The sequence below is a fragment of the Helianthus annuus genome, chromosome 4 (assembly GCF_002127325.2).
Source record: "Helianthus annuus cultivar XRQ/B chromosome 4, HanXRQr2.0-SUNRISE, whole genome shotgun sequence".
NCBI lineage: Eukaryota > Viridiplantae > Streptophyta > Magnoliopsida > Asterales > Asteraceae > Helianthus > Helianthus annuus.
The window spans coordinates 3,682,036-3,694,732 of NC_035436.2; the positions used below are offsets into that span (position 1 = coordinate 3,682,036).

At 39.1% G+C, this 12,697-nt stretch overlaps 1 protein-coding gene and 1 long non-coding RNA gene across 2 annotated transcripts; one reads left to right on the forward strand and one right to left on the reverse strand.

Annotated features, from left to right (window-relative positions):
- Positions 1 to 4,345: 4,345 nt before the first annotated feature.
- On the reverse strand, positions 4,346 to 5,350 carry LOC110932753. Its single transcript, XM_022176010.1, has one exon. The coding sequence runs from the start codon at positions 5,348 to 5,350 to the stop codon at positions 4,346 to 4,348; it is 1,005 nt and encodes a 334-aa protein (XP_022031702.1).
- A 655-nt stretch (positions 5,351 to 6,005) lies between these two features.
- Positions 6,006 to 7,194, forward strand: LOC110934301. Its single transcript, XR_002588216.2, has 4 exons — positions 6,006 to 6,265; positions 6,353 to 6,408; positions 6,518 to 6,546; positions 6,624 to 7,194. It is a non-coding gene; the product is annotated as an uncharacterized LOC110934301 (long non-coding RNA).
- Positions 7,195 to 12,697: the final 5,503 nt, after the last annotated feature.

Sequence of the window (12,697 nt, forward strand, 5' to 3'; positions counted from 1 at the left end):
ACGATACCTTGAATAACCAATTTCTCCGTCGGTCCCATCCTGCTAAACGTATGCAACTCTAAAAGATCTATGATTGAAAACGCAAATATCGCCGGTAAATGACACTATCGACTGATTTTATGCCAAATCATCTCCGCAAACCGGCAAGAAATAAACAAGTGAATGACCGATTCATCCACACAGCCACAAAGCGGACATGCCCTGGAATGAATATCAATGCCTCGAGAAGCTAAGGCGTCGAACGTAGGGATTCGATTCATAGCCTCCAAACGAAGATATTACACTTAATTGGAACCCATTTACACCAGTCGATCACCCGATTATTCGGATCGCACCTATTGTGAGCCAATAACTCTTTGGCAGATTTAATCGTAAATAAACCCGAGGAGCCGCCCAACCACTTCCACTTATCTCTGCCACAGTTAAGAGAGAAAGATGATAACATACCAAAATCCAAAAAGTTGAATTCCCTAAATTGTATCCAAAGTTTTTGGCAATTTCAAAATTTAAATCACAACCTCTCCTTTTCTCTAGATCTGGGACCATGGCCTCCACATCTCCGATATCCTTTAAAAAATATGACTGTCGATTCAGCATGGTGTTTGGGTGTACGGTGGCCATTGCGATGATGGATGCGAAGTGTTTGACGAAAGAAGGGTATATATGCTGCGAATCATCCTGCTGGAAGGATAGGCAAGAGTTTGATCTTTAAGGTTAGGGTTTGAATTAAAGTTTCTTTTTTTTTTTTTGGTGTTTTGTGTTTTTGATGATATTTTTTTATTGATGGTGGGAAAGATTTGATCTTGAACATGGGTTCTTGATTATGAATCTTTAGTTAGGGTATTTTTTAAGAGTGATTATGGTATATTGATTTTTCTTGAATCCCCTCTGCTGAGATAATACAAAATATATACAGAATGTCTAGGCTAACAACTCTCCTAACAATATGGAAACATAGTATTTTCTTAATACAATATATATCTCTAATACTCCCCCTCAGTTAGAGCGGGGAGAAGGATGCACGTTCAAACTGGCGCGAAAGCTATGGAACAATTGTCTTGAGAGACCTTTTGTGAAGATGTCGGCGTATTGATAGGAGGCAGGTACATGGAGAACACGGATGTGACCCAAGCGAACTTTTTCACGGACAAAGTGTATATCGAGCTCCACATGTTTGGTCCTGTGATGTTGAACTGGATTTTCAGTCAAATAAACAGCGGAGACGTTGTCGCAGTACACAATAGTCGCACATTGTATAGGAACATGTAACTCAAGCAATAAGTTACGAAGCCAGCTAGTTTCGGCAACGGCATTTGCCACCCCGCGGTATTCGGCTTCGGCACTGGAACGAGACACTGTGGGTTGTCTTTTAGAGGACCAAGATATAAGATTTTGACCCAAGTAAACACAATAACCAGATGTGGAGCGGCGCGAGTCCGGACAACCGGCCCAGTCAGCATCAGAATAGGCAGTAAGTGTGTGACTGGGAGACGTTGTTAAGTGTAAACCATAATCAATAGTACCCTGAATATAATGTAGAATCCGCTTCATAAAGGCAAAATGTGGTTCCCTGGGTGCATGCATAAACAAACATACCTGCTGGACAGCATAAGCGATATCTGGACGCGTGAAAGTTAGATATTGTAACGCCCCTGCGAGACTTCGATAAACTGATTCGTCTTGTAATGGTGCACCATCTGTGGCGCTGAGTTTAGAGGAGGTGTCCACTGGCGTGGCACACGGTTTACATGAAGTCATGTTTGCCCGATGTAAGATATCTTTAGCATACTGAGACTGAGAGAGGAATAGACCGTTTTGTTTGTGCTGCACTGTAATCCCAAGAAAGTGATGTAAAGTGCCCATATCAGTCATGGCAAATTCACTTAAAAGTAACTGAATATTATGGTTAAGAAAACTTGTAGATGATGCTGTCAAAATAATGTCATCAACGTATAAAAGTAAGTAGGCCATATGATCACCGTGGCGATACACAAATAAAGAGTTGTCACAAAGACTCCCTTTGAACCCATGAGAACAGATAAAATTAGAAAACCGATTAAACCATGCCCGAGGTGCCTGTTTAAGTCCATATAAAGACCGACGTAACCGACAAACAAAGTTGGGTCTAGATGTATCCACAAAACCTGGTGGCTGATGCATAAAAACAGTCTCCTGTAGGTCCCCATGTAAAAACACGTTTTTAACATCCAACTGGTGGATGGGCCAACCCTTAGATAACGCAATTGATAAAACTGTCCGAATAGTTATAGGTTTAACCACGGGGCTAAAGGTATCCATACAATCAAGACCAATAGTTTGAGACTTACCATTTACCACAAGCCAAGCCTTATAACGATCGAGTTGCCCATCCGGTTTAAACTTATGTCTAAATAACCACATGCAACGGATGACCGGATGAGATTCCGGACGGGGAACCAATTCCCAAGTACCATTATCTAATAATGCATTATATTCAGCTAACATAGCCTTTTGCCAATGCGGGTCATTAAGGGCTTTATGATAGGAGGTAGGGATCGGTGAGATGGTAGTAGAGGTGGTAGTGTGTAGGTTGTACTTAGGATTAGGTTTGGTAATACCATCCTTTTTCCTAGTGGTCATTTGGTGGGTATTGGCGGGTATTGGCGGGTTGGGAGGTGGCAGGTGGTTGGAAAGGTGGCTCGACAGGAGTGGAAGGTGGGTTCAGTTGAGTTGGAGATGGGGAGAGAGGGACGGTCGTTGGCGGGGTGGTGGGAGGTGGTGACGTTGAAACAGAAGGATGGGTGGTGGCGCTAGGGTTGACGGGTATGGTGGTAGTAGGGGATGATAGGAATTGGAATGTGGTGGGGTAGATAAAGTCGTCAGCTAGAAATTGGTAGGTGTTGTCGGGTAAAGGCTCGGTGAAAGGGAAGGATTTTTCATCAAAATCCACATGACGCGAGATGTGGACTCGGCCGATTAAAGGGTCTAGACAACGATAGCCTCTAAAGTTTTCCGGGTAACCAAGGAATATGCACCGGGTGGACCTTGGATGGAGTTTGTGAGGTTAGGTGGCTGACATATTCGGGTAACAGGCACATCCAAAAACACGGAGATGATTATAGGTTGGATGACATCGGTAAAGGGAAAAGGTTGGGGTATTAAGGTTAAGCCTTTTTGTGGGAAGAATATTATGTAGATAAGTAGCAGTGTGAAGTGCTTCCACCCAAAAAATAGGTGGTAAGTGAGCATGAACCAAAAGAGGACGTACGGTGTCATTTAGTCGTCGAATCATACGCTCGGAGCGTCCGTTTTGGGATGAGGTTTGAGGGCACGAATAACGGAACACAAGGCCATTAGAAGTTGCAAAATTTCGGAAAGCATGATTATCAAATTCTCCCCCTAGGTCGCATTGAAATGTTTTTATGTATTTTTGAAATTGTGTAAGAACAAATTTATGGAACTTAACGAAGGTGGGGAATGCCTCTGACTTAAATTTCAATGGATATACCCATACGTAGTGAGAGTAATTGTCAATTAGCACCATGTAATATTTGTAAGACGATTTGCTTAAAACAGGCGATGTCCAAAGGTCACAATGGATAATATCAAAAGGTGCATAAGTAAATGAATTAGAGGCAACAAATGGAAGTCTTTTACTATTAGATAAATGGCACGAATTACAAAAATCAAACATAGTCTTATTGCAATTTATAAAATGACGACTTGAAAGAGAATGTAAAACTTGTGAACCAGGGTGGCCTAGACGATCATGCCACTTATTTGATGAAGATGCAAGTAAAGCTTGAACGGGTGAGGTGAACGGATAGAGGTCCCCAGTGCTATCATGGCGTGAAATTGGTTGTCCCGTCTTGAGGACCTTCAAAGTAAAACCATGAGGATCAAATTCAATAGAGACAAGGTTATCACGAGTAAATTTTCTAACTGAGACAAGGTTTTTAACAACGTTAGGTGCATATAGAATATGCTTTTGGTGAAAGGTTTTATTTGGCACTGTATGAATACCGTTACCGGTACCCGCAATTGGCAAAGTTTGGCCATTGCCAACAAAAATATGTGCATTAGAAGACGTAGATAAATGAGAATTGATTTTATTTGAGTCCGAGGTAATGTGAGAAGACGCACCTGAGTCCATATACCACTGTGGATCATACTGATTGAGATTCAAAGTGCTAAGAGCAGCTCCAAGATCAGTAGGGGTGAGCGGGTCAACCGATGGATTTTGCATTGGAGGAAACATCTGCTGAGGCGATTGGGCTGATGGTCCGAAAGAGGGATAGGCTTGCTGTGATGGGGCTGGTGTCGCAGGGGGCTGGTGTGAGTTGTTGGGCCTGGCCCAGTTGGCGGCTCACGGTGACTGATGAGGGTGAGGACGTGGAGGTGGGGCGGGCCACCAACCATACCCATTTGTGTTTTGCCTGTAACCATGTGATGGTGGGTATCCGGTGGAGGTGGGGTTTGTCCAAGGATGGTAAGGGGCCTGTTGTTGTGAATTATAAGAATGGTTATAGCGCCCCCTGCCACGTCCTCCTCGGTACCCACGACCACGGCCACGTCCGCATTGGTATTGGCGTTGTTGGTACTGGTCATAATGTGGAGTTGGATGGTTAGATGGAGGTGGGGTAGGGGTCGGGTTGGATACCGGGTACGAGGCGGAGCCGTTAGGCGTTGGGTTGTTGGTTCGAGGAGCGACAAAAGCTGATTGAAAAGTCTGTGTTCTAGCCGCTTGTCTGCGTTGCTCACAATGAATCATGTCAATAGCCTCATCCCAGGTCGTGTTGGACTGTGTAATAAACGCAGCCGTGGTATCATATTCGGGTGGAAGCCCGGAAACCATTTGCAGCACCAATCGTGACTCTGTAACTGGTTGATCCACATCGCTTAACTGTTCTGCAATATCTTTCAATTTCTGAAAATATTCATTCATGTTAGCACAAGAGGCTAGGGTAGTGGTAGTGAATGCATGAAGAAGATTAGATGCTCTAGAGTTTTTGTTGTTCTGAAATATGGCTTGAATCCGATTCCAAGCCTGCTGGGCAGTCGATTCGGCTTCTAATACTCGGACTAACAAATCATCAGACAGTGTGCCATAGATCCATTGAAGGACTATGGCATCAATCTTCCTCCAGGACTCATATTCACCAGAAGTTTCAGACAGGGGATCGGTTCCATCGATATGTTCTAATACTTCATATCCGCGAGCATGAAGTTTGAATAGTTTCACCCATGCCGTGTAGGTAACTTTGACTCCATCCAGGATTCGAACTTTATGTTGTATGTTAGAGACAAAGTACATTGGATGCAGGGCTTTGGTTTCGGTCGTAACCGTTGAAGAGCTTGATTTATCACCCATTGCTTAGAACGACAGAAGGAAAAAAAATGGTAAGGGCGGCAATATTAGGGTTTTCAGAACCGTTGCTCTGATACCATAAGAGTGATTATGGTATATTGATTTTTCTTGAATCCCCTCTGCTGAGATAATACAAAATATATACAGAATGTCTAGGCTAACAACTCTCCTAACAATATGGAAACATAATCTTTTCTTAATACAATATATATCTCTAATATTTTTTTTCTTATTTTATGTTTCTGCTGATGAATTTATATTATATGGATTCTTGATTGTAAAAACTTAATGGGTTGAGTTTTAGGTTAATTTTAGTAGTTTGCTTTCAAAATTTGGATTTAATCTGGCACAAATTAAAGAAGCATCATTTTTTTAGTTTATGGTTTCTCAATTTTGCTGCATGTTAAATAGTTGATGTGGTGAGCAGGAATTATTTAGGACTAAATATGTTACAAATGTGTGGATTAGATTAGGGCCTTTAGTTCGAGTAGTTTGGCATTTACAAGTTATGTACAAACAGTGGCGGATCCAAGATTTTTTCTTTCTTTGGGGTCCATTTTTTTGTGTAAGGATTTTTCACAACCAAACATTAAAATTTTCGGGGCGGTCATCATAGTCGGGTCGGGAACACATTGAATTAACCAGGTAACCTTTCAATTTAACTCATTTTTTCAGACGATCCTCATGCTTCAAAATAGTTTCTATCTTTAATTTTTTTCTCCATCCCTTGTTCTCTCTCAAAAGCTTAAATAAATTTTCATTTTCTTTGGTTGGAGGAGATTAGGAATCCTAGGCTTTTTGAGATTGTGGTGAAATCGTTTAGGAATTCTTGGGTTCAGGTATTGGTGTTGGAGTCGTGTGCGTGGTTCAGTACCGATGGGCTTCATGTTGTTGCAAACGGCAAGAAAGAGATCCCAGGTAGGTTTAATTTTTATTCTCTGCTCAAAATTTTCTTAGATCTACCGTAAGTTTTAGATATATTTGGTTGTTTTTGTTGTGATGAAGATGGAGCAGTGGAGATACACAATCATGGAGAACTAACCTCGTGAAAGAATGAAACTGTAAGCCTTTGCACATCATGATTATGACTTACTGATTGTCCTTCTAGATTTGAAGGATTGCATGACTTTGGGTTAAAATATTTGTTGATGAAACTATTTTTTTTTACAGGATTTCAAGTAGCATTGGTTATTGTTCAGGTAATTCATGCTTCAAAATCGTTTCTATCTTTACCTATTTTTCGATTTTTTAACGATCTTAGAGTTGTTTATTGCAGATTTCATTTATAATATTAGGTGTACCTCTGGTACGTCCTCTCCTGATGGTATGGATGGATTTCAAGCTCAATAGATCTGTATCATAAATTACGAGTTAATCAATTATGTTTTATTTTAGGGCCCTTGGGTTTCAAATGACCAGGGAGGTAACTTTTATAAGAAGGCTTGTGTAAGAATCAGGGTAATCCGGTTATTTTATCTCAGGTAGTCAAAATCACTTATTTACTCTGTTTTGTAGAATCAGTAAATGATAGATGTGCAAGTGGTGTCAAACAGGTTGCATGGAGATGCCCACAATTTGTTGTCCTATTTATTTTTAAATTTGTAGCTAATTAGTGCAAGTACCAAGTACTATTGCACAAAAAATGAAGATAACTTGTAAGTATCCATTTCCAGTTTACCGGTGGTTATAAAATCAACCCGCCTTTTTTAGGTCGAATGGGTCGAAATTTCATCTCTGGGCCAAGTAGCATAATTTTCACCGGTGTGACCTCTTCGACCTGTTTTCTAACGGGAGATAATTTACAACTTAAATGGATCCAGTTTACATAAATGGGTCAAAATAACTATATCTATCAGCTAACACAACCAATCTTAATTCCAATAATATGATCCTATTTTACTATGTAATTAAATCTGACCTTGATCTTTTCTCTGTTTTAATTATCTTCTTCGTAGTTCAATATCAAGTCTCTTAGTTCAATATCAAGTCACTACATATTTTTTTGTTGTTGAATAGCCAAACACCAAATCTTTATGCCTCATTTCTTGGACTAAATTGCGAACTTTGATAAAAATACTAATTTCCCCTACAAAATGACTCTCTTCATACTTTTTTAGACTAATAAAAAATGAGTACCACATTGTAAATTGTTGCCCCCGCCGAATCGCGCGGGTTTCCTACTAGTTTTATTAATACAGATTCTTAGTTTTTAATTTTTTTAGTTATGCTTATTAAAATGATAAATATATTTTTAGTATATATCTAGAGGTTGTGTGAAAACATATTCAGTTGTACACAAAGTTTCTATATTTTTCGTCATTAAAACATAAATTAAAAGTTTGTAAATTCATCATCGCCAAAACCATTTTGTTTTTTAACACATCATAAAGTTTTTTTTAATTAATAAGTGATTTTTTAGATGGTATATTACTGCTATTGAAATTTTTAAAAATCCATAGTCACAATACGTTTAATATATTGATAACAAAGTCTTTCATGTTTACCTTAGTATCAACTTTCATATCCATCAACTTCTCCATCTGAAACGAAAATCAAGAAAAGATAAATTAAACATCAACTTAATAATATAAAACTAAAAATTAAATAAGATCTGTTTATTTAAGACAAAATGACAAATACCTTAATTGGCTATGAGTTTTATTTGCCGACAGTATGCAAGTTACATTGTCAGGCTGCAATTAGGGTGAGAGGGGCACTCCTCTCTTAGGCCATGGAGTATGGGGCTTGGGTTGGGGCGTGGGTTGGGGGAAAACGCCCAAGGCACCATCCTGGGTGGGCTTGGGTTGGAGCGTGGCCCCTTGGGGCTTGGGTTTCAAGCCGGGCGTGGGGCAGGGGAGCAAGGTGACATGGCGGTTTGTGAATGGCCAAAAGAAAATAGTCATTGGGCTAGCCGTTGACCAACGGCTATATTTAAAAAATAATAATAATAATTTTTTCTTCCATTTTTTCACTATAAAACTCACATTTTACTTCCATTTTTTACCACAGTCAACCACATCTTCTATACATCTTCAATTCTCCTTCTACAAAACGAAAAAATGCATCCTTACAACCGTGCTTATGACCCGAGCAACCCGTATGGATTCCAAGAAAATAATCCTAGCCCACCACCCACTCGTCCAATAGCTCGTCCATTTTTCATACACTCACCTATGCCCGACATGGCGAGTTATGCATCGTATATCAGGAATCGTTTATTTACTAACTACCCACACACACTGAAGATTCATTACCTACCCCGTTTTCACAATCGCCCATCGACCTTTCACCAACCTCCATCGACCTTTCACAAAACGAATCCGTTCCCGAAACTCAACCACCCAAAGAGAGTCCTTCCGCATCGAAACCCATCAAAAAAAAGAAGTCATAAGAAAAAAACCGAGGAGGATAAAGTAGTTGAAACCGCCAAACGAAAACAACAAAAATGGGTCTATGATGAAGAAGTTGCATTGGCGAGGGCTTGGTGTGAACAATCTCAACATTCAACTTTAGGTATTCTTAACCTTTGTTTATATTAATGGAATGGTTATTTTTTATATGAGTTTGTAATATATTAATATTTTTTTATTAAAATAGGAAATTCGCAACATCGAACCGTCCTGTGGGAATCGATTAGTAGGAAATTCCATGAAGAAATGGGTAAGGAGACTTATTGTGAAAACGATAGCTTATCCTCAAAGTGGAGCGAGATAAGCTCTCAACTTACAAAATTTAGTGAGTTTTTAAATAAAGCAAAGCAAAACCCTAAAATGTTGAAACCGAAGCCGACATTTTGAAAACTGCAGTAGTCGCATTCAAATCAAATATGAAGACCGACTTCCGTTTCATGCATTGTTGGGAGATTTGTAAATTCCATCCAAAGTGGGCGAATATCACCATTGGTAGCGAAACTAACTCGTTTTCCAAAAGGTCAAGGGCCTTGTCCCAAGCCCAATCTGATGCACGAGATCAAGAGTTTAAGGACCTTTTGGATGATTCGCCAAGCCCAAACCGGCCTGAGCATGGAAGAAATGCCTCAAGAAGGCGTGCTAAAAAACAAACGGCATCGCCTTCACCTGGGAGTTCTGGCTCGCGTATGGGAATATACAGCGACCAGTTGGTTCATGCAAGTTGGATACATTCAACGTATTCCAACAAATTTACCACGTGTCAACCAATGCCCAACCCAAGCCCCGATCATACCGTGTCAACCAATGCCCAACACGGTATGAATGTGGGTTTACCCATGTCTGCCACCTCATTCCACGTGTCAACCAATGCCCAACCCAAGCCCCACCATACCCCATGGTCTTAGGGGAGTGACCTCTCTTAACTCCCCCCAATCAGCATGCGCCATGTCAACTCCCCTCTTAACTCCCCCCACATCCTCAATTTGATGGCGGCACTCCTCTCTTGGGGGACTTGGTTTTATTTTTTTTATATAAATATTTTTATAAAAGTAAAACATAATTTAAATAAATTAAAACTAAAAAATAAAAAATAGAACATTTCATTTAATTAAAAACAAGTTTGAGGGGTATTTTTAAAAGTAATAAAAAATTAAGTGTTTTTTTAAATTAAAAATCAAAAGGAAAAAAAAACTCAAAAATCATTTTCTGCTCCTTCTTTCTTCCTCCTCCCCTTCTTCTTCTTCTTTCTTCCTCCTCCCCTTCTTCTTTTTCTGCACTTTGTTCTTCAAGAATCACAAGGAAAAACTCAAAAATCACAAGGAAAAACAAAAAAAAAACAAAAAAAAAATTGCATCTCTCATCGGTGAATACACACCGTTCCCACTCACCGCTTAGCCTCCCCGAGTTGATGGCGACGGTGTTCCCGCTCGGAGACTTGACACCCCGTATCCCTCCCCGCAAAGCGCCCCGGACACCCTTAAGTCAGGCTTTTTTGACAAATTCAACATCGGGTTGCTTTGGGTTAATGCTTCTGTGCGACATAACTGAATGAATCTTTCAAACGTTTAGCATTGTTTATCGAGTTATATGAATACAAAAAATGATCGTTAAACCATACCTTTGGGAGTTTATTAATATGCACGTTCGTCAGTACACCACGTTAAAAGAGAATTTACAAAATTAGATACAAAATTGCATTACAAATTTTAGAGTGTGAAATAAAAATACTTTGTTTTTCGAAAACATAATGCATAAAACCATTTACCACCTGGGGTTATCATGTCACATTCATTCTGAAAATTGAACAAAACAAATTAGTGATATTTACTTACGAAAACTAAGAAGAAATATACGTTGAATTAAGATACTAAGTTTACCTTTTGTGTCGGTATTAATAAATAGATACATTTGCGTGTTCCTTCTGCTTTGATCATGTTTACATCCATTTGAATGCCGATTTTTGTGATGATAACTGTAACACCTCGGAAATTTACGTCCAATAATGCATTGACACGTGGCATAGGCTTTGGATATGTGAAAACATACTTTAGAGGGACTAAAGTTGACAAACAGTGAAACTATGGAAAATAAGGGTCCAAAGTGTCAACAATGGAAAAATAGGCTCTACAATAACCCTACATGGTGTTTATAACCCTAAACGGATAAATCATGGATCATACAAAGCGGAAAATGAAAGAAAGTGAGGAATTGCAAACTACGGGGGCTAATTGTGTCAACATGTTGAAAGTATACCTCTGAGTGATCTTTTGGCAAACCCGAAGCTTTGTAATGATAAAATATACTCACTAGAATATGTGATAAAAATTTCATGAAGTTTCGTTATCGTATGAGAAAGTTATGATCAAAACCGTGCACGAAGGGTTAAATGCGTCAACGTTGAAATTCGTGACTTTTCGGGTAAGCACAAAGTTAACCAAGGACTTTACCATGTTTGTAAATGTCCCAAGGTCCTTAAAAATCATATTTGAGGGTCTAATGTGCAAGATAAATAGCCAAAACCACGTAACAAAGGACCAAGGACCAAAACATCAACATTTAAGAGGTTTTTGTGGATCAGAAGAAGCCAGGCGGCCCGCCTGGGATCCTTAAGCGGGCCGCGTGACCTGCCCAGCGTCATAAAACGGCCAGATGCCAGTTTCAGGTCTGATTTCGATTTGTTTACAACTGTTGTCCACTCCAGAGCCTCACCAATGGACTTACATGCAGCTAGGGGCACTTGGACACTTCTCATAACATCCCTAGACCCTTGTGGCAACCTCTCATGGGATTAAACTTGTTATAAAGATCATTGAAGTTGCAAACTTTGAACACTTGAATTTTCTAAAAATCACAAGACAACTCCTGGAGCTTTCTGGACATCAAGGCATCTTCCTAGTGATCTCTAAGTTTATTTAGGACCATTGTAAGTGTTCATAACTCTTTCAAATTCGTTCGAGCTTAGTTATTCAACCGAAAGTCAATCCGTCGTAAATTTAGTTTGACTTTGTGATTAAACGAAAATGGCTCAGTCTTTTCTCGAATTGAAAGTACCTACAAGTTGGTATTTATGTGGGTAACAAACCCTCAAAAGGGTATTTTCAGATTCCCACTCTAAGCATGATGATTGTCGAGTCAAAGCTTTTCTTAAAAAGTCAACAGAATGTGTTTTTGCAAAATTTAGCATAATTAGCAATATAGGTCACATGCAACCTGTTTGATCATCAAAATAACTTTGTAATTAACGTAAGAACATGTTTCATCATGATCAACTCGACAATTTTCAGTCTAAACCCGGATCGGAACCGAAAGTCTCATAAATTGACTTTTTCTTTGACTCTCAATTCTGATCCGTGCATGCATGTTTGAGATGTGCCTTAGAGCTTATTTTGGACCATTTTTATATATGTACAACTCTCTGAGATTTTACAACCTGGTTCAATACTCATCCGATGCATATGCATGTTTCCGATTTATGTTTAAAAGTTGACTATTATGCCCTTTTTGCTATAAAACGTGATTTTTGAAAAAGTGAAAGAGTAGAAATGTTTGTTACTGATTTATAAGCTTGCACTTAAAATTTGATATCAGTTTGAGGTATAGATTAAGAGTTATGCTCATTATCGTAATTTGAAAGCTTTATGTTAAGTAAACGGCGTAATTAGCGTATAACCTATTTAAGCCCACTTTTTAATATCAAACTTTTTACCCACTGATGTTATATAATATTTTGGTATTTTTGAAGATTTTTATTTAATTTTTGACTGAGCATAACATAGGTCTCTAAGTTTAATTCGGTTAATACCGGTTTTGCCCTTTTCGGCCATAAAATGAGTTCTACAAATCCTTTTGACCCCAAACCTTTTTCTACTGATTTTATTTGTTAAATAAAATATATTGAGCCTTCTGGAATTATAAAAATCTCAGATTTCTTTTAAAAACC